The sequence below is a fragment of the Neopsephotus bourkii genome, unplaced genomic scaffold (genome assembly GCF_033783945.1).
Source record: "Neopsephotus bourkii isolate Nb327-2 ecotype Australia unplaced genomic scaffold, CSIRO-AGI_Nbou_v1 NB_168, whole genome shotgun sequence".
NCBI lineage: Eukaryota > Metazoa > Chordata > Aves > Psittaciformes > Psittacidae > Neopsephotus > Neopsephotus bourkii.
The window spans coordinates 11,757,743-11,784,267 of record NW_026900684.1 but is presented as its reverse complement, the minus strand read 5'-3'; the positions used below and the strand labels follow the sequence as shown (position 1 = coordinate 11,784,267).

Below are 26,525 nucleotides of genomic sequence, written 5' to 3'. Positions count from 1 at the left end.
CAGTACATGCATCCTTTGGACTCAGTCACATCTTTTACTTAGCCAGTAGCTTACTCAGAAAGGACCTGATGGATTTTGAGTGTAGATATCGATTCAAGGAACAAGAAGGGAAAATTACATGATTGTGGTTGGAGGAAGTAGGAATAGAGAGTCAAAAGAACCTGTTAGAAACCACTTGTTACTAGCCACAGTACTCACAGAACAACTTATATCACAAAACAACGTATTTCAAAACAACACACCATCCTAATATCACAGAATCCCAAGGGTTGGCACCCAAACAGAGTAACTGAATGGACATTGTTTGGTCAGCAAAACACTTATATATGCACTTTTCAGGAGGGATATTTGTGAGCGCAGACAACTTGAAGGAAAACTTTATTGTATTCTGTCCATTGTATCTAATTAATATATCTAAATATATGCAGATCTGGGAAAAGCCAGAGAGGAATGTATGAGTTTCTATAAGGTTCATTATGAAGATTGTGGGAACATGCAGTGTATTAGCAATGAGGATATATGAAGGATATCTCTGCAAGAGAGGAATTAGGACATTATACAAGTTTAACCATCATCTTGTGTTAAAACAGAGCTTTACTGACTTTGACAAAGTTCCGTACATTTACACCAACAGTATTTCCTTATGGCAATATTTAGATATTCCCTCTTTTTTTTTTTCTTTTTTTTTTTTTTAATGACAATATTTGCCATGGAAGAGCTGAAATGACCTATTTGCACTGACTTTACTCTGGTTCCAGATGCTTAGAAGTTCAGGTCTGCAACTGCAATGGATGCTAACATCCCCTTGGGAAGTAACTACATTCCGAAACTGGTGGAATAGTGAATACCTCACTTACCATGGGATCTGCTCTAGATTATTATAAGTCAGACCCACTTAGGAAAAACATCTTTTTAACATGATTAATTTATGACTGGCAAAGATAAACTGACTTGCTGTAGCTTCCATATGGACATTATAGCTAGGCTCACTTAATACCATAAACAATAACTTTATTTTCTGTGCAAGTATCAAAGTCTGACACCCCTAATAGTCAAACCTCTTAGGCTCTATGATCATTGTACCTTCACTAGTTCCCCTTTTGGGAAATGAAAATGCATAAGTAAATTGCTCATAATGCTCATAGTGGTTTTATACTGACAAAGTACACAATGCTTACCAGTATAACTCAAATAGTTATGTACAGTAGGCACTAGTGATCACAGACACAAATGTTTTGTGCCTGATCCTGCAAAAAGTTCATAATTCTTCAAAGTGTATGTCTGGAATTGGTGTACACCCTACAGGATGGGCCCCCAGAGCATAATGCAAGTTTCTGTATTACTCAATCCCATGCCACTGAGACCAGCAGGTGTTTGATAATGTTTAATTTTTAAAATGTCATTGGCAAAATTCCTGTTAACTTTTGGTCTTGAAAGAAATTATAGAATTATTAGATTGAATGGAGGGCTGGTAGGTCATCTAGCCCAGCCTCCTGATCAAAACAGGGTCAACGCTGCATTCAAAACAAGGTGGTAGAGATTTGCCCAGTTCTGTTAAAACCTCTGAGGATGGAGGCTCCACAAATTCTTCAGACAAATTCTTCTACTGCTTGGTTATCCTCACAGTAAAAAAAAAATCTTCTTCACATCCAGCTAAAACATTCCCTGGTTTGTTTTATGACTGTTGCCTTTCATTTATCATGTACCTCAGTAAAAAGCTGGGCTTTGATGCTCTTCACACAAGTACTGCAGAGCACCTGCTGAGTCTCCCCAAAGCTGTCTCTTCTACAGGCTAAGTCAAATTCTCTCCTCACATAGCAAGTGCTCCTGCTCCAGCTTTTTGATCACAGTGGAGACCCTCCAGTGTCCACCAACAAGCTCTCCTTGCTTTACTCAGCAAAGTAAAAAGAGTTTTGCTCATTAAGGGCACAACCCAAAGCTGCCTGAAATCAATAAAGACCTTTACTGACACTAACCATAAGACTTAGATAAAGTTCTGAGACTGTTACATGATCCAGAAATGCCTTCCTGCTCTTCTCAATTTTCAAATATTTCTGTTTACTTCTGAATCATAGTTTTGTTCTACTTGTGTAGGTGGGTTGGACAGCACTGTATGTACAGAAATTATATTCTAATATAACTAACTCTTCCTCTGACATCACCAAGACAACTGGCAACACAACTTTCATTGCTTTGCCATAAAGTGTAATTTCTGCTCACTGCAAACAGCAACATAATGCTCATTTTAAGTGTGAAATTCAGATCACAAAGCTGATGTGAGCATGAATCTTAGATCTTTTCTTCCACACTGCCACCAAGTCTTGCCATCTTTCAGACTTCAGAAGTTTGTATTTCAGCAACCGTGTCAGTTAGTTATTTTGTACTCTAGTAAACCTCTGAATCACTTTTATTTTAAGAAAACAGACACAGAGCATACTTGGCTTCAGTTTGAAGAGAGTTCTGCCTTGAATTTTACTATTAAGTATAGAGCAGCTGCTTACAGCTAAGTAATTACAATGGGACTTTCCTACAGAGGGAAACAGATATATTAAGCTCAGGGTCACAGAAGGCAATAAGAGCCTGCCTTCCCTCCAGATAATGGAAATAGTCCCAGCCTCTTTAATATAAGCATGTGTGGGACTTAAAATAGTTTAACGATTAAGGACAGATAGGGAAATTGGGGTATTTTAGGAGATTTTCTCCTATTAAAAAGTTTCACTCATAAAGCAAATTTCAGCAGACTAAAGCTGAATTAATGTTTAGAATTCTGATCAGAAAAGTTTAACTTTCAAAGAGCCTGCTTTTCTATAAATCAAAGAAACTTAGTCTTTAGACGAAATGCTGGAATTGAATTCTTAACATTATAACCTAGAAGCGCTGAACTACAATTAAACAATAATGACTTAAATTGTCAAATTAGTCCTTAAGAAAGGGAGAGATTATGTCAGTGCAATCCTAGCCTTTCTCCCCCTCCTTAAGCCACTGTTCTGCTGATCCTATTCTTCTGAATTCTTTTGTCTTTATTCTACAGCAGTCTACTGCTCAAGGTGCAGAACATGCTCCATACTGCTTTTTCTCATCATTTACTACTGCTCTTGCTGGGCACAACAATGAATGCTTTTTATGCTGTTTCTATCTAGGATGGCTTCTGATAAAAGCATGAATTGGGTGCATTGACACACCTCCACCCCTTTTTTTTTTTAAGATGATCATCACAGTAATTCTCAATGGTGTCTCATAGCAGTTGCCACCTCATGTTTTCTACTCTGCAGAGGAAGCTATAGTGATTCTGCAGGCTTTTATTCACTTTGATTTATGATGTACTCTCTGGTCCTGTGAAATATTTTCAACTAATCTTCAGAAGGAGTTATTGTAATGCGCTTGCTGCCTCAAAGCTGTTGGAATCTGGTGATGGTACCAGTGCTTTGGCCTTCCTAATAATTCATCCTGATCAATGTGGAGCTGTTGCTTGAATTACTCAGAACCCAGTTGGACATTTTATTCACTGGAGGGTGTTTAAAGGTTTATGTCTTCTCTATGTAGGTAACTTTTTTCTTTCACATAAATTTCATTTGATGTTCAGCATCTTCTGGTGGATATTTGGGAGAATTAAATGTATTTTTAAAACTAAACATTAAATAAGAAAAATCTCAAAAGGGGAATGACTTAGCATCCCTGCAGGGACGATCTGATGGATGTGAATGAAAAGTCACAAGATCATACCATCAATTTCCCTATGCTTTTTAGAGTTTAAGGGAGAAAAAGATGTGTGAGGAAAACAAAATGGCCATAGACTCGAAACTGGCCATCTTACAGTCAAGAGTCCAATATTCTCTCAACAGGTTCTTTTAGATATTCCATGCATAGAGGTTTTATTGTAAAATATCAAATTTACTTGTTTCATGATAAGGGATTTTACTCAGGATTTTCAATCTAGCAGAGGAGTACAAAATGTACTGAAAATACAATACAAATGTAATACTGATGAGATCCCCATTACCTTCTTCTGCTACACTGTTAGGCATCCCCAGTCACTGGAAAGCTAGCTCAAACCCATTGCTCTCTCCTGAATTATTTTGCTAGTTGTTGGGTATTTACACTGTATTGGGCTGAGACACACAAGTATTGATTCCCATCATGCTGGTCTGGCTAACTCAAGGAGACTCACACCCTTTTAATGAACTCAGGTATAAACATTCACACCACCACTTCATCCACTCAACTGTTGATAGATGTTTATCTAAAACAAAAGCCACCCTCAGTCCCTTTTGTGTTGAGACAAAATCAGCTTTCCTCACAACATCTGTGGTCAGCCATATCCTGCATTATTTACAGTATCACAGTATCACAGTATGTTAGAGATTGGAAGGGACCTCAAAAGATCATCTAGTCCAATCCCCCTGCCGGAGCAGGAACACCTAGATAAGGTTACACAGGAACGTGTCCAGGCGGGTTTTGAATGTCTCCAAAGAAGGAGATTCCACAACCTCCCTGGGCAGCCTGTTCCAGTGTTCCGTCACCCTCACTGAGAAGAAGTTTCTTCTCAGGTTTAAGTGGAACCTCTTGTGCTCCAATTTGTACCCATTACCCCTTGTCCTTTCATTGTTTGCCACTGAGAAGAGCCTGGCTCCATCCTCGTGACACTCCCCCTTTATATATTTATATACACTAATAAGGTCACCCCTCAATCTCCTCTTCTCCAAACTATAGAGACCCAGCTCCCTCAGTCTTTCCTCATAAGGGAGATGCTCCACTCCCTTAATCATCTTAGTTGCCCTGCGCTGGACTCTCTCCAGCAGGTCCCTGTCCTTCTTAAACTGAGGGGCCCAGAACTGGACACAATATTCCAGATGAGGTCTCACCAGGGCAGAGTAGAGGGGAAGGAGGACCTCTCTCGACCTACTAACCACCCCCCTTCTAATACAACCCAGGATGCCATTGGCCTTCTTGGCCACAAGGGCACAGTGTTGGCTCATGGTCACCCTGTCGTCCACCAGGACCCCCAGGTCCCTCTCCCCTACACTGCTCTCTAACAGGTCGTTCCCCAGCCTATACTGGAACCTGGGGTTGTTCCTGCCCAGATGCAGGACTCTACACTTTCCCTTGTTATATTTCATCAAGTTATTCCCCGCCCAGCTCTCCAGCCTGTCCAGGTCTCTCTGGATGGCAGCACAGCCTTCTGGCGTGTCGGCCACTCCTCCCAGCTTAGTGTCATCAGCAAACTTGCTGATAGTACACTCAATTCCCTCATCTAAATCGTTGATGAATATATTAAATAATACTGGTCCCAGTACCGACCCTTGAGGCACTCCACTAGATACAGGCCTCCAACTAGACTCCGCCCCATAGACTACAACTCTCTGGCTTCTCTCCTTCAGCCAGTTCACAGTCCACCTCACTACCCGATCATCCAGACCACACTTCCTCAATTTAGCTGTGAGGATGCTGTGGGAGACCGTGTCAAACGCTTTGCTGAAGTCAAGGTAGACCACATCCACCGCTCTGCCATCATCCATCCACCGTGTTATTTCCTCATAAAAGGCTACGAGATTGGTCAAGCATGACTTCCCCTTGGTGAAGCCATATTGACTGCCCCTCATAACCCTCTTAACCTTGATATGCCTTAAGATGGCACCAAGGATAAGGTGTTCCATCACTTTCCCGGGAATGGAGGTGAGGCTGACCGGTCTATAGTTACCCGGGTCCTCCTTCTTGCCCTTTTTGAAGACAAGAGTGACATTTGCTTTCCTCCAGTCCTCAGGCACCTCTCCTGTTTCCCAAGACTTGGTAAAGATGATGGAGAGCGGTCTAGCAATGACCTCAGCCAGTTCCCTCAGCACCCGCGGGTGCATCCCATCTGGACCCATGGATTTATGGATATCCAGATTGCTCAACTGGTCTTTAACCCATTCCTCATCTACTAAGGCAAACCGCTCCGTTGACCTATCTTCATCCGAGGTCTCAGCGGTACAGGGCTCTTCAGGACTGCCTCCGGCAGAGTAGACAGAGACAAAGAAGGCATTCAGTAACTCTGCCATCTCTGTATCTTCTGTCACCAGGGCACCCGTCCCGTTCATCAGCGGGCCTACATTGCCTCTGGTGTTAGTTTTACCTGCCATGTATTTGAAAAAGCTCTTTCTGCTGTCCTTGACCCCTCTCGCCAGCTTTAATTCCAAGGAGGCCTTAGTCATCCTAGCAGCTTTCCTACATCCTCTAGCAGCAGCCTTATATTCTTCCCAAGTGGCCAGCCCTTCCTTCCATGACCTGTAAACTCTCCTCTTCCACTTGAGCATACCGAGCAATTCCCTATTTAGCCATGCAGGTCTCCTGACCCTCTTCCTTGACTTCCTACGTGTCGGGATGCTCCAATCTTGAGCTCCTGGAACTTCATGGGCACACTGCCCTTACCCAGCTCCTCTGAGCCTTGTTTCATTACAGGAGTTTATGGTCAGTCACAGCTGACTTCAGGGGAAATGAATGAAGTAGCACTATGTGTAACTACGCTCAGGTGTTCAATCAACCCTAAAAATGACCTGCTTCCAAACAGGGCAGTAGGAATTCTCTAATCAAAGATAATGGAAAGGAACAACTTATTTCCATGTAGCTGCTTTCTCCCTGATCAAAATTCAATCTGTTGTAATTTCAGTTACCAAATGCCTCTACTGCTCTGCCCCCTCAGTTTGTGCAGTGATGAACCCTGCTGCTATGTATGCATTTCCTAGACATGCAAACCCTGTATAATTTTGGGGGGAAACATGATTTTACACCTTGAGCCATACATCCTGGAAGCAGAGCCCCAGCTTTCCCAAGGTGACTGCTGTTTTGATGTGTTTCCTTGTTTTCCTGAGGAATGTCAAACAGAAGAATGTTGTGACCACAGATGCTTCTAAAATGACAAGACTGTAACAAATCTTTGAAAAACAAATTCCTGCCACAACCTCTAAGTTTATCTCTCAGTACAGGAGATTACTGTAAGCATTCAGTCTTGCCCCACAACTTAAAATTACACCATCTCTTTCATGCTTTTGCTCTCCCCGTAAAACTATGTCAAAGGGCAGTAGAGCAGTCACTTGCTCAGAAAATCAACCTCTTGGTTTGTGCATTACTTTTGCAGCATTTTTTTCCTTCTCACCTGCTGTGTAGCAACCTGTCACCACAGGACAGTAGTGCTACCTGCCGCCATGGCCCTAAGGCCCGGTCCTCTGTGACAGGTGTATAGATTGTCTACCCCAGATATACTTCAGAGGGGCACAGACAGTACTGCAGCATCCAAGAATCAATCCCTGTCTCCACTGAACTCTCTACCAGTAAATCTCCTTGGGTTTTCTTTCCACAGTAAATATCACACAGCACTCTTAAATTATTTGCTACTGGACATAGGAAAAAAAGGCTACAACACAGGTAGGCTATCGCTGTGTAATCACACTCAACTCACACCAGCAATGGCTGTGACAGGTTCAGAGAGCACTCACATGGAATGACAGATAAGCTCCTGCTTTCTACCTTTTGTTTAAAGTGCAGGCTCAAAGTCTTTGAATCTCGTATCTGTTACTTTCATCCATTTGCATCCTACTATTCTTTATTATTATTCCCACCAAAATGTCTTCTGTTTTGGCAACCTTATCATAATATTTGACAATGTGTTGTTCTGTTTTTCTCCTCAAGACTGATGAGCATTTTTGTCTCAGATACTTTGGGGAGCATAAGTAAGAAAGCCAAATTTATTTATTTTTTCCTAACTCAGAATGTGTATCAATATATATTTTTGATTCTGCATTCTAACAGTTTCTTCTAGCGCTTCTTTCCACAGGCATTTTGTTTATTAGTAAGCTTTGAGCTGGTTTGTCCAGTTCACCAGGCACAGAACTCAAGCATTTCTACCTCCTGAGCTGTAGAGAGTGATGACTGAATAATGACAAATAATGCTAAGAACAGCATTATTTGACATGTTAACAAGAGGGAGGAAATGGAGCCTCACATACCACCTAGCCAAACAGCACTCCAACTCTGTACAGTTGCAGATGGCATGTGCCTAGGAAAATTCTGGTGAGCAAGATCTGAAGAAGTATGTGTACTGTCAGTAACTACGATGTCATGAGGATATAAACTCTCAGTTTCTGAGGCTAGTATCTGCAGAGCCCTACCCTACAGATACACTAAGTGACAAGTGAAGCCCAAGCTACAGTAACCATTCCCACGCTGACAAAGGAGGATGGGATGGCTCATATATCTGAAGGATGAGTCTGCAATTCATTTTAGATATAACAGCATATATCAACCTATAAAAATTGGTATGGTCCCCCTGTCTTCTCTATGGCCAGTATTTATCTCCATATCTCCAAAAGATTATTTTTTCCTCATTATTTTCCTGATTGTTTTAATGAGTAAAAAGGCACTATTCATTTTATGTTCACTTGTAAAAGTAGGTCCTTGTATTTAAAGAATAAGGCAGGAGAATATTTCTCTACTAGTGAGTACTTTCTTCCTTTTGTAAAGGCATGTTGCCTTGTTGGTACTTTTTCAAGCAACTTCTTTAAAAATCTTAAATTTTTGACCATACGTTCTTTCCCTCACTTAGCCACTGACAATTTATTGCCTTTACCTTGGCTTGGGGGTCTAAAGTAATGATCAAATATATTAAAAAATTGTGTTTTCATTCTAATCTAAAATACTGACTTCTTGCTTGGTGCTTTTCAATTCCTTTGCTAAAATTGCAAGCCAGAGAAGCCTTGATTAGAGGCCATACATGAAATCTGTACGTGTATGTCATTACTATGGAAGGCATAACATATAAAAGGCTTTGAAGTGTATATAAAGCTAGCAAATAAATTAATTAGTGTAATTATTGTAAGTCCTTACTCTAGGAGGTATTAAAGACATAAAATACCTAATTTGTATTTATAAAACATACCCCATTTTTCCTTGAAATGTACATGTCAACAGTGTCATTTTAATCATGTACTGACTGAGACAAGGAATCATTATAAAAGATAATCTTTATACTTGGTGCATTCGGAAAAGCAGGTAGAACCCTGAGAGGAACTAATGAGGTTAACCAGGGGACAATATAAAGTGACTTTCAACCTCAGTTATTTTCTTCTGTATACATATGGGCCTGTGACTCTATTCAAATGAATACATCAATTCTGTTTATTATTCACAGATTTCTTAAAAATGAAATCAAGTATCACTGATAATGAACTGGCTGTAATTTAACGAGTTACAAAGCAACTAGAAAAAGAGTGCTGCCTTCTACATGGAATATCAGAAAGCTACCTGACATTATGCATTAACATCATTTATTTAAAAAAACACTGTATTGCACAGAGATTACGTATTATATATGTATTTTAAAATTACCTATATATTTAATTCATCATTTTCTCATTAGTCTTTTCAAATTAGAAATACCATGAGAAATAGATACTGAAGACTGTCAGGGAAATCGTGGATTAACTATGAAAGATAAAATACAATTTTCAGAAAAAGGTTGGAAGAGAGGAACAAAAATGTGATTACATTTTAACGCAAAAAAAGTTATTTAGAATTAGTTTGGGTTTTTTTTCAGGCCTAACTCATGCTAGGGGTGACTTCCTCAAATATCATCTGTCTTCCCAGGATTTACTGCAAGTTTAGGTTCTGTTTCATAAATACAAAAATTTCTGCGTCCTGTTCCCCATGAAGCAAAGACAATTTAATGTTATGATTGTTGGTTTTCAACAGAATCATATATGAAGTGTTACAGATGTAAAACACCTTAGTTAAAAGCTGCTTTCTCCTTTAGCTGACACAAGGAACGATTTTTCCTGCTCCAAATTTTAACCCTGTTATGGATGCCCAGTTGCTAGGAGGAGCCCTACAGGGAATCAGTGAGTATCATGACTAATCCTAACACTTTTGTTGTTGTTGTTGGGGGGATGGGGCTGTTAGAAAGTTCTCAGAAAGTAAAAAGCATTTGGCAAAACAAAAGTTCACAAAATTAAAAATGTCACCAAATATCTGTTGATTCTTCAAGGTCACAATAAGATACTGGTGATGTCCAAACAAATAACATATTTGCATTTCCAGAAACTAAGAGGTGATTAAGGTTAATCTAAAATCTGTACCAACACTTACAGTAACAAATGCTTTGCTTGAGAAAATAAGAAAAAGAAAACAGAATTCTGTGTTAGTCACTACAGTGAAGGCCAAAAAAGGAAAGGTTTGTAATTGTAACTTCAAGAATTAATTATTACCAGGGACTGTTAAGTCTTTTAATCAGTCATCAAGAAATAAAAATTAATGGAGTAGAAAGTTACAGTATTATATTTCACTCAGGAGTAATTTTTGCTTTCAGTCTATGTACCAAGAAAAAAAAATTGTTCATCAAAGCATTGTTCTTTTTAGATCTTTGTGTTTTCCTGCTGAACATTGTTGGTATTGCTGAGGGTCAGAATATTGATTTCTTTTTTTTACTACCTGAAACATTTTCCTCACATTAAAATTGGTTTCTGTATCACAATTTTTATATCCCTTGGGCTTTTCACAGGGTTGTACAGCACCAAATCTTGCACTCTGTTTTCAGTTTCTTTAATGGAAATGTAAGGACTCAGACTTAAAGTCAAATGAAGCACAATGAGTATTATTGATCAAGGGGAATCTGAAGCATCTTTCTAATTAAGTTGGCTACAGATGAAAAGTTTTAAACATTTTGCTAAACTTCAAACAGTACTTTTAATGCCACGCCACTTACACAACAATGCAGAAATCATTGTCTTTATTTAATACTGTAAATACATGTGTGTTAACCTCACTTTTCATTTACCTAACAAAGTCCATGGAACAAAGTTATAATTTAAAGGACCCCTGGCAAAATAAAAAGTTCAGCTTCAGAGAAGTTTAAGTCTCCATAGCCTTTACAGGAACTGACAGCCTGACCCTGAATCTTGCACATGACGTTCATTCTTGTGAGAATGTTCAGTCACATACTGTCCCACTGATACCACCGGTACTACACAAAAGAATAAAGTTATTTAGGTTTTTAAACCTTTCCTGAATTGTTCTTGTCTTTCACTGTAGAGATGATATAAACTGTACAGATTCCGAGTGATCATTCTTTTCTAAAAAACATAGTAAGAAATCCTTTGTACAGTTGCAGCAATACTTCCATTTTGTGAGTCTGACGGAAATGAATCAGACTGATGTTAAATTGGTCTTACTAAAAAGCTGATGCAATTGTGGCTAGATGATTCAGAAGAAAGAGAACTCAACCTGCTGCATAATGAGCAAATAGAGACTTCCTCTGCCAGCTTAAAAAATATATATATATATTCAATGTCCAATTACATTTGTGTCAAAATGAAGCCTGTCAGTTATAGATCATATAATAAAATCTGCCTAAAGAAGCTGCAATAGGAACAGAATGTGTACCTGTAACACATATATACATGCCCATATAACAATGACTGGTAGAAACTTGAGAGTCTACTCTACTTCATTCAGATGCTAGCTGATCCCCATGCTTTCCAGCCTAATTCATCTCTGTGGCAAATATGATAAAGTCAATTGATTTATACCTGGAGATACATTTATGCTGGATTTCATTAAAATACTACTCAGGCATCTGAAATTTTCAAAAGCCAACTTTTGGGACGAAAGAACATTTTTAAGTTATACAATAGTTTTCAGAGTATATTTTTCATAAGCAGTAAATACTAATTCATTATAGAAGTTTAGCAGCATTCTCTAGCCATCATGCAAAAGATCATAGGTAACCTTCAATAATATGCCCTTGGAAATGGGTGAAAATATTATATTTTTTAAAAACTTCATAACTTATGCAGTTCCTTTGAAAATATGTATCTTTCAGTTTTTCAAATGGTCTGACCATCATTTTTCATCCCTGTAAGAGATCCCTAATCCTGAAATGACAATTTATTCAATATCAATAAGGCATACAAGTATGACTTCCCAGGCTCAGCCACAAACTCTGCTAATGTGCCTTGTTCTGAATAGATGAAAGCGTCTATCCATTTTATTGATGCTTTCAAATCCATTGAGCTTCAGATAAATGGTGATGCACCTGATAATAACTGGGTACTTCACTTTCTGCTAGTATTACACCAGCAAATGAAAGGTATATAAGCACTGTAAATATCACTGATGTTAGTAAATACCAGCAGGATATCAATCAATTTATCTGTTTTTTCAAGAAATAACTTTAATTTTCTTGAACAAAACATGAATAATCACAAATGTAAGTATGTAACAACACTTTGTTAATTTAGAGTCTGTTTTGTGTTTCTATTACAGGTTGTGAAAAAGATGTGTTGATTGATATCCTCACGCAGCGCTGCAATTCACAGCGGCTTATGATTGCTGAGGCGTACAGAGACATGTACGGCAGGGTATGACACAGCGCTTTGTATTTTCATTACTTCTGTCTCTCTTGTATCCGGTGCAGCTGCTCAGCCCTTCTCTCAGGTCAATCACTGGAACCAACAGCCTATCAGGCAGCTGGCTGGCACCAATAGACTGGCACACAACTTTGCTCATGTAACTACTGATATCTCTGAACGTTTCATATCGTCATTTATATAACAGCAGAAGTACATCTGCCACTCACAAAGTTAAATAAAGGGGACATGAACAGTTCCTAGTTCATTCTCCTCCTTTATTGACCAAAGCAGAATTTCTGGACAGACTTATTTCTTTGTCTATGTGCTTTTGCGGGGTTCTGCATTACTTCTTAAAGTTTATTGGAATACAAGGTAAAGAGTATTGCATTTGGGTTGAAACACCAAAGGGAAACACCGTAACAGCAATTACAAGTAGTTGTATCTGATGCACTTGTTTATATTCTCATTTCAAGCACCAACATTCTTAGACCTCATACCATGTAATTCCGTTCATACTCTAAGCACAATACTCGTCTGAGCTGCTTAATGTTACATTTATGAATCTCTGAAAGATGTTTCAAAAAATTTAGAATCACAGAAACAGAAAGGTTAGGATTGGAAAGGACCTTAGGATCATCTAGTTCTAATCCCCCTGCCATGGGCAGGGACACCTCACACTAGACCATATCACCCAAGGCTCTGCCCAACCTGGACTTGAACACCGCCAGAGATTTACCATTTCTTCAGGCAGCCTGTTGCAGTGCCTCACCCCCCTCACAGTAAAGAACTTCTTTTCCTTATTTCTAACTTCTGTTTCAGTTTAAACCCATTACCCCTTGTCCTGTCGCTACAGTCCCTAATGAAGAGATCCCTTTCTGGCATCCTTGTAGGCCCCCTTCAGATACTGGAAGGCTGCTATGAGGTCTCCACTCAGCCACCTCTTCTCCGGGCTGAACAGCCCCAACTTTCTCAGCCTGTCTTCATACAGGAGGTGCTTCAGTCCCCTGATCATCCTTGTGGACCTCCTCTGGACTTGTTCCAACAGTTCCATGTCCTTTTTATTTTGAGGACACCAGAACTGCACACAATACTCCAGGTGAGGTCTCACAAGAGCAGAGTAGAGGGGCAGGATCACCTCCTTCAACCTGCTGGTCACACTCCTTTTGTTGCAGCCCAGGATACGGTTGGCTTTCTGGGCTGCAAGCACACACTGAAGGTGGCTCATGTTCATTTTCTCATCGACCAACACTCCCAAGTCCTTCTCCTCAGGGCTGCTCTGAATCTCTTCTCTGCCCAACCCATAGCTGTGCCTGGGATTGCTCCGACCCAGGTGTAGGACCTTGAACTTGGCATGGTTAAACTTCATGAGGTTGGCATCAGCCCACCTCACAAGCATATCAAGGTCCCTCTGGATGGCATTCCTTCCCTCCAGCATATCAACTGAATCACACAGCTTGGTGTCCTCGGCAGACCTGCTGAGGCCGCACTCAATCCCACTGCCTATGTCACCAACAAAGATGTCACCAAAAGACCACTGAGGGACACAAGTTATTACTGGTCAATTAACGGGTGTTGAGCCATTGAATGCAACTCTTTGCAGGAGGCAATTCTGGCCAGACTCAATTCTAACTGGGCCTTAGCTTCCCTGACCTGATCCCTAGCTTTCCAGACAATGTCCCTGTATTCTTCCCAGCTTGTCTGTCCTTGCTTCCACCTTCCATAAGCTTCTTTCAAGACATAAAAAGACAGCTTTTTAAAAAAAAAGAACCAAAACAAAAAGAAAAAAAAAATTACCCATATTTACTATATATAAAAACATACACAGAGATAGTTATCCTCATTCTTTTTTAGATCTACTATTGCTAACTAAATGAATTTGGGAATGTTAAAATGCCTGCATTTTCTTCAATTACCTCAGCTATATAAGGACAAAATAAGTACATAAGGACAAAAATAATAGCAACACCTTTTGTAAAATCCAGCGATGAAAAGGGATGTATTGGAAAAGTAAAGAAAACACTCTGATTAAATTGACCAGACGTTCCCTTCCCCTCACAGAAGAAAGGCAAAAAAAAAAAAAAAAAAAAAAAAAATCCAATTTTTTCCTCCTCCTGAAGACTGAAAAACTAATGGCTCACTGGAAAATGCTCTGAAGGTCAGTGTATGGTTGCCATTGAATCCATCAGCATGAGTGAGGACAGTGAGTCTGCAGAAATACTACTGTGTAGCCATCAGCGTTAGAGTTAACTAGAAATGGATCATTCACAAACTCCACAGTAACTGCTGATGTGGTAGCGTGTTACACCACTTGTCTGTTCACCAGTAGATCAGTGTATTTTCTTTTTTGGATAGCTGAGCAGTTTTCTAGGATGGGATGTGTCTTCACCTGAACTGCTGCAGTTTACACTTCAGAAGACACTTTAGCACGCACTCGTGATAGCATTTCACTGGCTGTAATCCATATTACGGGACATACTGCATTGGGCAAATGTGCCATTTGGCAGTCCCAGTTCATGAGTGGCAAACTCTACACAACAGAGAAGACACAGCTAGGCAGTAACAATTTTAGCATTCTCAGTTTCATCTGTGGTAAACCTGTCAGTCCGATCCTAAACCCTCCTAATTTCAATTCATTCTGCTCAATATGGTTGCTACTGTTCTCATTCATTTGACAAATGTAAAGTGTGACACGTCAGAAGTAGAAATAAATATAAAAAAGAAAGTAAAACCCTGAACTGGCCTTAAGATTTCTTCTTACAATTAGCCTTCCAGGCTCCCTACAGCAGAGATGATTAGGAAATGTTACTAATGACAACTTAGTTGTCTTTTTTTATTTTTCAGTACTTCCCTTAGTTCTGATTGCAGGAGTAATTTTTAGCTATTACTAATCCATTTTCCCACAGGCATATTGTCAGAAGTAAAGTCTTAATGAATTAATTTCAATTTCATGTGTGATTTAGTGGCTGTCAAATGCATCCAATGTGCTTTCACTGAGGACTCTGTATGTTTCTTCATCATAAATTCAATTTTTAATGGGTATATGTCCCCATGCATTGCTGCTGTAGCTACTAATTTAATTATATTTAGATATGTATCAAACCCAAACTACAGGCTTGAAAAAGCTGCAGCTCCAGAAACAATAGTTTCTTTCATGGGAACTGTTTCGGGTACTCCTTTAAATTCAGACTTACGTCAGAAAATATCTGACAGCTGCCTAGCACCGTATGCAAGATACATGAAAAAAATGAGTGCACAAGTATCCTCTTAATCAGAAACTGTAACAGTGTAACTAACAAGCTTTGGCATTTGCACTGTTTTGAAGGATGCTATTGGGAAAGGGAAGAGTGAGAAGGAAACTCCCATCCATTACTCAGGTACCTGGCAAGCAAGTACTGAGACACATGCGGGGGAAGAAGAGGGTTCCTTTTTATTAATTCAGCATCTGTCAAAAGTTGTGAATTCACTTTCAGTGTAATATACACACAAACTGGAGCACATAACCAGTAATCCAAAGCAGGTATTTTTATGTATTAGAAGCAATGTGGATGATTTAAATTACTCACATAGTAGGTAACACTGAAAAAGGCACAAGAAACTGAGTGTGTTCATGGGATTTGACTTCCAAAGGTGCTTTGCTCCCACAGATTCACACAGGGAATGTGCCAAGGGAGCTGCAGATACTTTGCAGTGGTATTCAAGTTGACGAACCTTTAAGTAGTAGTAGCACTTAAAGCCCTGAATTTTCTTGTCTTCTAATGAACCAAAAATCAACAATCCTATATGGTCTGCTGGCTTGTGTATCTATTGTCACCTCACCCATACTATTAGAAGAAGTAGGTACTATTTAAAAGAGTATCTTTCTTAATTTTAGCCAGAATTAATCTTCAACTGGAACACAAGAGGTTCCACTTAAACTTAAGAAGAAACTTCTCAGTGAGGTGACGGAACACTGGAACAGGCTGCCCAGGGAGGTTGTGGAGTCTCCTTCTCTGGAGACATTCAAGACCCACCTGGACACGTTCCTGTGTAACCTTATCTAGGTGTTCCTGCTCCGGCAGGGGGATTGGACTAGATGATCTTTTGAGGTCCCTTCCAATCTCTAATAGACTGTGATACTGTGATAGTTCATCTTTATTCATTTGCAGAGAAAATCACAGGTACGTTTTTAAAGTTGTCCTAATCAAGTGTGACTACTGAAATAATCCTGTCTATGCCTTTTCTTTTTATTTTCAAGGATCTGATAACGGACCTAAAGGAGAATCTCTCTCATCACCTGAAAGAAGTCATGGTTGGCTTGATGTATCCACCTGCCTCCTATGATGCCCACGAGCTCTGGCATGCCTTGAAGGTACCTGTCAAATTCAGCATTTCTTAAGAGTCTCAGTCACTAATTACAGTACTGAACATGTTAAATTGCTTTTTTTTTCACATTCAAAAAGTTGATAAACAGCTGGAAGTTAATACACTGGATAGTGTACTACTACATAGTACTCTAGTTCATCAGAAATACAGTGCTATATGAAGTTTATTCAACGGTATGCTAAAACCATCATCAATAATACCCTTGTCATGTAATAAATACAACCTATTTAATACCCATGGTAAACTCAGTAACTGAAGAAATATTTATACAGGGAAAAGGCCCTGATCCTGAAAGCATGTATGTATGTCACAAACAAAATTAATTGGAGAAACACCTCAGAAAAAGAAAAACAACTTTTTTTTTCTTGTCCTTCAAACACTTAAACCAATGCATTTTTTAGTACTACTGCTTCATTTTTAATTGTGGTTGGCATTAAAGAATTGTGAAATATCACTGGTAGCACTGCAGGCATGATTTTTATTAAAACTATTGACAAGATTGCTAAAGTTATATTTTTTCTAAATGTAGCTCAAAGTTGAACTTTCTTGATTTTAACTTTCTATCTTGACCTGGATTTATACAGCCAAAGTGAAAAACAGGCTACGTGTGTCTCCAGGCTCAGGCCCAATGTCATGTTCTCCCCATTACCCTAAATGCAGAATACTCACCAACACCACACCTGTGCATATTAGAAGCTGCCTTTTTTGTGTCAATTCAAGTTTACAAAATTAACTCAAATTTCGTGGGAAAATACAGTGATTTGCAGCTCTGCATACATGACCATACTGCTTACCTTAAATAACAAGTTCTGCAGTAGACATAGAGTCCATTAATATTCCTAAATAAATAAAAATAAAATTAAAAAAAGCAAAACGTAATAGTTGTGCTCATATCTACTTCAGATTGCCTGAACACTTGATTGCTGGGGATATATGCTCAATCTTTGCATCTGATTTCTTTCAAATTCTTACTAAAGCTCTAAAATTCTACCCATTATGTTTCTGTCAACACCAGTCTTGCTTCATTCCCCTCTTGTTAATGTACATGCTGAAATTCAGATCAAGTAGGAATTTATTTGAAATACAGGGCTCTATTATTCATTTGAAGTCATTTTCTATTTAAACAGGTAGACTACACAAAAAGCACACTCTGCTTCGCTCCAACAGAAACTGCTTTTCATTCTTTTGTTACTTCTGATAAGCACAGTACTGCTGTCTTCTAAAAGCTGTGGTTTCTACTAACAACTTTTCATACTTAATTCTTTCCACACAGGGAGTAGACACAGAAGAAAAATGCCTAATTGATATATTAGCCTCAAGAACAAATATCGAGATCTTCCAGATGAAAGAAGCCTACTTAATGCGTAAAGTGTCTTACAAGTGTAACGTAGTAGTTATACTATGTGTTCTCCCAAAGTATTAGCACATATGAAGGAACTGAGCTACAAAAATGATTTCTCAGTACTACCTTGTTCCCTTCCCTCTATGAACTATATTCAAAAGGCTGGAGCAGAATGTTTTAATTTGAAAATACACCACGGGATTTTGAGATGCATTGCTGCCTATGACATTTGAAATACTCTGAAGACACATTTGGGGCTTTTCAGAGACTTCTGCATGCTTTATTCAAAAAAAGTACAGTAGCTGTTTTCCTTCCAAAAGTCCTTACTCAGGCTGGATGCTCCACTCACCTGCCTTGATGAGACATTTGAGTATCCTGCCACCACACAGCACCCATGGGTGGGTGGAGAGGTGAGGCAGAGCACAGGCTAAGGCCCCCCAGCAGGCAGAAGCACCTGGCAGGCCCCAGACAGACCTAGCTCCATGTAGAACCTGCTCTGGGTTACTGTGGAACAATCACCACAGAAAATGGACAAGTATTTGCACCCTATTTATTTTTCCTTTGTTTGCTAGATTAGTGCTATTCAGAATATGTTCATTAGTGATTTAGATTATATGTTTTTTGGTTCACCCTAGAATATAATAATGATCTTCAACAAGATATCGATTCTGAGACTTCAGGCCACTTCAGAGATACACTCATAAACCTTGCTCAGGTACCGTAAGAACAAGTAGTATACTTGCATTTCTAAAAAATTCGTAATAACTTTTGATAATATTTAAGAAGTCTTAAAATTTAAGGTGACTGTGATTACAGCTATTTCAATAGGGCTACACTTTTGAACAAAAGAGAGTGGAAAGCAAAAGGAGAACTTCAATTCCTTCATCTACTTTGACTTTTGCGTTCAGATGGAGGCAAAGGTCAACAGACTATTTTATTGAGTAAGTTGCTGGATATTCAACTGCTGGCCCTCTGCTCAACCTGTCTCATCTCAAAAGGAGTCTGTGTGCATGCACAAATGAGCTTTTCATTTTTAACTCTTTTCTCCATTGTCAGGATATACAGTTCATAATTCAGTCTAGGCATTATGTAAAAAGGAGATATATCCACATTTGACTATGAAAGAAAGCATTTAATAGTTCTTTGCTTAAAACATTATATTCTTTGTGCTACTGCATATGCTAAATCACAATACTTTTGCATGGAGGCAAATTCTCACTATCAACACACCAACTTTGGCAGTTACCAACTTGGAGTTTTATATTACAATGTTGGTCAACTTTGTCAGATAATGAGTTCCAATTCTCACTATAGTCACTGTGCTCATTATATTAAAAGTCCTTTTTAAACAAAAGTATAGTGACAAAAAAAGACTGCCAGGAGATAACAGCATACACAAGGCATAGCATAATATATATGCTGTACATACATCAATACAGCATATATAAGACATATCTGTATTTTTATATATGTGTGTCTGGGGAAAACATTCTTAGTAAGACCTAAAATAGCAGCAGACTTCACTGAGATACAGAGATAAAGAGAAAATGTTTCAAATGTAGAAACTATAAACAGGAAGCATTTTCTTCTAATGTTGGATGTTTTTTCCCCCTAATAATGTAAATTTATCCCTGCTTAAACATGAAGAGCTACAGGTTAAGCAACCTCACTTCTCATCTATATTAAATAAATGAGACACATTTTACTCATCAAAAGAACACATTTAAAATAGATTATCTGGGACTACATTATTAGTCCTTGTTTTCTTAAAGCACAAATATTGATAAAAGAGGTCTGGGGCAACTCTGATAAGAAATAATCAGTGAATGTCAAATGTTACTCTTACCCTTGTTTTCCCCTCATAGTTACATATTACAGTAAACAATATAACATCAGTAATACTGGAAATGGTGATGGGATGGGGGTGGTAAAGTAAAAGCTCATTTAAAATGGGACTAAAAAAGGGGTAGGCTTACCCACTTCCTCCATTTCTTCTACTCACAAGACCATGAGTCATTCCAGAGTTCCTCTTCTTGGAGGAAGTGAAGATACAACACCACAACTTGAAGGTATTTTCTACAGTTACAAATTCAACCACTGAATATACTGATCCAATCTAAAAGCCCATATGTGTATCTTTTTTCCCCCCAGGGAACAAGGATGGAAGGTTATGCAGATCCTTCTACAGCTGCTCAGGATGCAATGGTAAACATGCGCTCCTCTCAAAAAAAAAAAAAATGTTGAAAAGTGATTTAGGACTTACTTAAAATCTTCTGCATTTTTTCCCTTTTCTGATATGTTAGATTCTATGGGAAGCATGTCAGCGAAAAACAGGAGAACATAAAAACATGCTGCAAATGATTCTCTGCAACAAGAGTTACCAGCAGTTGTGGATGGGTAATCCAGCAGTTCAGCTGTTTGAACAAAAGAGTGGAAAGGAAAAATCTTGCTGTGTAGCTAAACTACGGTTTACACACCAAGCAGCTCAGTCTGCAGCAGGGTATTAGCCTAAAACCTAAGTGCAAACTGTTGGAGTTCCCAAACTCCCACTGATACTAATGGGACTTTGGAAGTAATGCAGAATTTTGAAACTTAGCCTGATGACTACAGATATCTGTAGATAGGACAGACATCAGGATGTTCAGTAACAGAGAGAAGAATGCATGACCAAAGAAAAGCATACACTATGCCTGCACTGAGTTTACACGCAGCACAAGGAGGCAGATTTTTCTTAATTATGTTCTCCATAACTAACTCTGTTATGAGGGAAAACACCTTGGGAGAGGCAGTTGGAGTATTTTCAACAAATGTTTGTATGTGAAAACACGTTAGTGTGTTATAGCTTTTCCCTGGAAGTTTCAAAGAAGTTTTTGATGGGAGCACTTCAGGGTCCACATCCGCTCTCTTGTAACAAACATACACACAGAAACAGAAGCAGAATGGAACATTTTTATTTAAAATAAGTAATAAGACATAACTACAGATGGCAAGAAATTTATGTGAGATCATCCAGATCTTCCACTGTAGAAAAGAAACCTGTTGTATCTGGTTGGTGGCAAAAAGTCTTTGCTCTGCAGTGAAAAAATAGTCTGTTTACCACTATGCTGCCAGATCTATTTCTTATGTCAACTTCTAACAGTAGCTTAGAACTACTTTGCTGTCATGGATCAACAACTTAATTCTTCTGTTATGATCTGCTCTCTTTCTGCAACAGTGATTTGAGGGCTCTGCATGTAATACAATCCTCTGTAAGTTTTCTAGTAAACAGTGAGTTGAAAATTTTCCCCCTTTCCTAAAGGAGAAAGCAAGCCCTGTGTATTTGTGTGTCTGGATACCTGCATTATGCCAATTTTAGCCAACCTGAGGAAGGATGTTGTCTCAATGACATGACATTCTTATGAGTTTCATAAACAGAGGTTGCTAGGTAGAGAATTTATTAAAGTCCCCAGTGAAACAGAGGAAACAGAGGCTTTGGCATGCATTCATTGTACACTGGAGAACCCAGAGAGAGAATGTCCTGGAAGGCAGGTTTCAGGCTATTCCTTTAGATTGCCTCACCTGGGGAATATAAGCCTAATGAAACACTGAGAATAGATGGGGGGGGGGGGGGAAATAACTCCATAGTTATAGTACTGGGGGTAAGAAGGAAAACACAAGCAAGCTGATCATTACTAATAAACTAGAATAAAGCAAGATTCTCTCTCCCCACCCCCCCTCAGTTTTTCAGGAGTTCCAAAGTATCTCTGGGCAAGACATCGTAGATGCCATTAATGAATGTTATGATGGATACTTTCAAGAATTATTGGTTGCAATAGGTAACGTAAAAATATTATTTTACACCAGCAGTAATCTCTTAAGATCTAGTATGGTATCGCTGATGTATTAAATGTATTATTTTCTGATCTTTTTATTCACTTTACCCTCCTATATTGTGTAACCGGATTTCCAGAGATCATTAGAAAGGAATATGTGAACTATTTTTCCACGTTTGTGTAAATCTAAAAATGTGTATGTGCAGCACTAGCTTCAGACTGAGCAGAACTGGTATCTGTTATTTGATTACAAATTCTGTTGATTGATCATAACTGTATAACCAACTGAATCTACACATTAACTAACTGGCAAAGTTTTGGGGACTTCAGTGGTATATAAAAAAGTTCCAAGCTTTATGTGCCTTTGTTTTCCATTTATAGAATAATGATAATATTTCTACAAAGATGTTATGTGAGTATATTCACTAATACTTAGTAAGTCCCTTGATGCAAAAGCAATGGGCACCCACCCCAAATAAATACCAGAGTTTTAAAATTACAAATATAGTTATGTTTGTGAAGACAGGTAAATGATTTTAAGATGAGTCATGGACCACACTACCCAGCTTTGTACTGACTATTATTAATGAACTAGAATAAAGCAAGATTTTCTTTTTCCCCAAGTTTTCCAGGAATTACAAAATATCTCTGGACATGACATCACAGATGCCCAAAGCAAACAGAAATTGTTTTATAATAATCTTATGTTTACTTGTTGCAACTTTTCTCTCCTAGTTCTCTGTGTTCGTGACAAGCCTGCCTACTTTGCTTACAGGCTTCATAATGCAATTCATGTAAGTAGTCTTTCTTCTTCACCTATCACACAACCTAGCTTCCCTATCTTTATGTCTGGTTGATTATTCTTAAGAACTTACAAATCAGACCAATCAATCTTTAAGGTGTGACTGTGTATTTTAAGACTATTGTTGGACACATACATTTCAAAGCAGCAGTGGCTAAGCAACAGTTAGGATATAACAGTAACAATAAAAGTTTAAATATTTAGATTCCTTAAAAAGGTATCTGCCTGGTAACTTTGTTCTCTTTTTTTCTGACTTGAAAACCTTTATTTTCTATGGATTATATCTCCCCCTGCTGTGCAGAACTCAATGTGCACTTTTCTTACTATGCAATTTTTGTCTTTAGTTTTCACTAGAGACAGTAAAAATCAAATCATAAATTAATGTTACATAAACAAAATTGGTCATACTTTCTTTGGGGATTCGATGTCTCAAGTTCTTTTTGTGTGCACATACTAACATACTAAAACAAATGAGAGAGAAGAAGAAATGTGAGTAAATGCAAAGAAACACCTACAAATTCTTCTTATTAAAGGTCACTGAAGACATATTCTTTTTTTTTGTTTTGGGGGGTTTTGGGTTTTTTTATTCACTAGTGAAAATAACGAGGCATTATGTTACGTAAAATTGAAGTATACTCTGTGAAGGCTAATCTTTTAAGTGTATAGGCCATAATGGTTTATAAGACAGATTTAATATAGCCATCAAGCATGTATGGAATTCTCTATATGCAGCTTTTTAACACTTTTTTTTTTTTTTTTTTGAGAACAAGATTTCAGAATCAACGGCTGTTGATAAAACTACGGTTTAGCTTTAAACGATCCAAACTGTTCGTCAGTTGCCCAAACAAAATTTTTCTTATGACTTTCATTGTCACTAGATGTCCCCATTCTCCACAGTTACATTATGACAAATTGTTTGGACACAGTTAATATAAAACATAGCTGAATACAAGCCATGTAAATTCTAAATCACTGGTTTAAAATCTGCACTCACATTTGGCAGCAGTTGTGAGCTAGATCATTGGCTTCAGTATAGTTTGAATGGACTGCACAACAGTCACAACACCTGCCTACAAACTGAGTACCTAAGACTACTGACAACAGTTCATCAGGTGTTTCTATTCGAAAGTTTCCATTCATGGTCAAATCACTGATATGTGGTGAATCTCTGTTATCCAGTAACATGAATTATATTATTTGAGCATGTGAAAACTCTGTAGGATAAAACCTTTGAATGCTTAGACTCTTTCTTGGATCTCTTTATGGAGAGCCTAAGTAACTGCCTTACGTATTACCTATTAATATGAGCATATATAGATAGGCAAACACATACTGTCCAACTGCCAAGTAGGCTCTTCTTTTCTTTCTAGGATTTTGGGTTTCACAATAAAACAGTTATAAGGATTCTGATTGCTAGGAGTGAGATCGACCTGATGACCATACGACAGCGATACAAAGAGAGATATGGGAAATCACTCTTTCATGACATTAAAGTAAGTTTTTACACACCTTTGCGTATATTCAGCAATGGCACCACACAGGCTGTGACAAGCCCTACCACAAAAATACAAAGTGTTAATCTCCCTTAAATCACTCAGTTTACAAAAAAAAAAAAAAAAAAAAAAAAATTAAAAAGAGCGATGTGTCAAAACAATAGTATATCTTAGAATCATAGAATAGTTAGGGTTGGAAAGGACCTTAAGATCATCTAGTTCCAAACCCCCTGCCATGGGCAGGGACACCTCGCACTAAACCATGCCACACCCATCTTCTCAGTTCCTGAAGGTGACTTCAGTCAGGGAACAGTGAATTCTCAACTCACTCTCATTCCACGTGATTTTGTCCCGCCCCTATAGCAAGAGGAGGATAGAAACAGGGTAGGACAGTATATGATGAGGAGTAGTATGCATTAATAGTTTCTACAGTACTTGGTACCACCTTCTTTCACACACTCTGGAAAAGTTTGGCTAATACCACTTTTGTGCAAAACTGAGATAAAAATCTGCATTTATGTAGTCTAAACCTTTAGAAGAATTATTTCTCTTGTACTCTTGCTATGGCACTGTTTAATTGTACAAAAAGGACCCTTGCTAAGACATTTTACCTTTTTTATGTTGCTCTAATCCAACTGTAAGCGTGCAGTAACTCTAGAAAATTGCTTGTGATTTTTTGGTATTGAGAAGTGTTAAACAGATTTGCTCCTACCTTTCAGAGGCAGAATGCCTCTAGGTGGCCAAGCAGACAAAGCCCAAGGTATGTGAAATTAAAACAATCTTAGCCTGGAATTATTGGGAAAACAGTGAAGTATTTTACAAAACCTCACATCATCAGTCTAGTCCTTGTCACACACCAAGAAAATTAAAAAAACATACAGTTACAGAAATGTTCCTTTTTTTTTTCTTGCAGCATTTTGCTTCAGGGCATTATGAGAGTGCTTTACTTGCCATATGTGCTGGTGATGCTGAAGATTACTAAAGAAGATGAACTTTGAAGACTGTATAAATCTATTCTAAATAGAAACTGAAGGTATATGTAACACACTAACTGTAAGAGACCCTATTCTGTTTCTAAAAAATGAGAACAGAGTAGTTCTGATTTTTTTAAACAGAAAAATCACTGCTATACATTTGCTAATATTAGATCTTTCTTGAGACAGGAAAAAATGTTGGCAGGAACATGATTCTTATCTCTGGTTCTGATGAATATTTGTTTCTATGATTAATGTAAATTAATGAAGCAAGAATTAAAATAACTGCATGTAAGTGTATGTTTATCATTTAGTTCCACAACTTCCTAAACTTTACCTGACAATAGTCTCTGGAAAAACCTATTCACTTCCACATTGGAGAGAAGAAAAGCTTTGTTTTACTTACTTTTTGGAGCACAATTTCTCCCCATAAGTAATTTCTTTCACACTTCTTATACCTCGTGTTTTATGCTCTTAAATATTTAGTTACTACCAAACTAAGAATCTACCCCATTCTATTGAGAATGCTTTTGTATTCTCATAGTTACTAACATTTCCTTCTTTCTATTTGAAACTAAAGAAAATATTGAAATCAAGTATGCCAAACAATTCTTTATTTAGTGCCACGCTCTGGAAACCCCTGGAAGAGGAAGCATTATATAGCTTGGAGAGAACTGTAGGAAGATTAAACATTTAAATTCCATTTACGTTTCTCTCATTTTAATAATTAACTGAGTATTAACCTTCAGAGCACTGAGGTATTTCCAGGATGCGCCAGACGGTATATTTAAGGAGCTGAACAGTAGTAGGTGACACACCTCCAAATGAGATTGTTCAGTGTGGAGAAGAGAGGACTCTGCGGAAAGCTTGTTGTGGCCTTTCAATAAATGAAGGGCATTGTAAGAAAGATGGGGAGAGCCTTTTTACCAAAGCCTGTAGTGATGCTGCAAGAGTCAATGGCTTACAACTAAATAAGAGGAGATTTAAATTGGACATAAGGAAGAAACTGTTTATAATGAGGGTTCTGAGACACTGGAATAGGTTTCCCAGTAGTGGAAGATGTGGATGCTCCATTATCAGAAGTGTTCAAGATCTGATGGGTGTCTGAAAAACCTTATCTAATGAAAGATGTGCCTGTCCACAACTAGGGAGTTAAGACAAGGTGGTATCTAAAAGGTCCCTTCCAACCACCACCCTTCAATGAGTTTGTAAGTCTAGGCCAATGTGTCAGCATTAACAAAACCCCAAGCTTAAATTACGATTCTGCAGCTGTAGTACAGGGGCAGTTAACACCAGCCGTACCTCAGCCCTGTGGAGTCACTTGGCTCCAGCTCTGCGCACCCGCACGTCTCTCAACCGCCAC

At 38.4% G+C, this 26,525-nt stretch overlaps 1 protein-coding gene across 2 annotated transcripts; it reads left to right on the top strand.

Annotated features, from left to right (window-relative positions):
• The first annotated feature begins 9,376 nt into the window (after window positions 1-9,376).
• On the top strand, window positions 9,377-25,457 carry ANXA10 (annexin A10). Of its 2 annotated transcripts, XM_061373024.1 has the most exons (11): window positions 9,377-9,869; window positions 12,292-12,386; window positions 16,612-16,725; window positions 18,013-18,103; window positions 18,717-18,796; window positions 20,233-20,286; window positions 20,385-20,478; window positions 21,801-21,896; window positions 22,629-22,687; window positions 24,066-24,188; window positions 25,102-25,457. In XM_061373024.1, exons 1-11 carry the CDS (start codon window positions 9,830-9,832, stop codon window positions 25,168-25,170), a joined length of 915 nt encoding a protein of 304 aa, XP_061229008.1. In that variant the 5' UTR covers window positions 9,377-9,829; the 3' UTR covers window positions 25,171-25,457. The 2 variants fall into 2 exon arrangements, with proteins under 2 accessions (XP_061229008.1, XP_061228999.1); XM_061373015.1 differs by lacking the exon at window positions 25,102-25,457 and having other exon boundaries at window positions 24,066-24,290.
• Window positions 25,458-26,525: the final 1,068 nt, after the last annotated feature.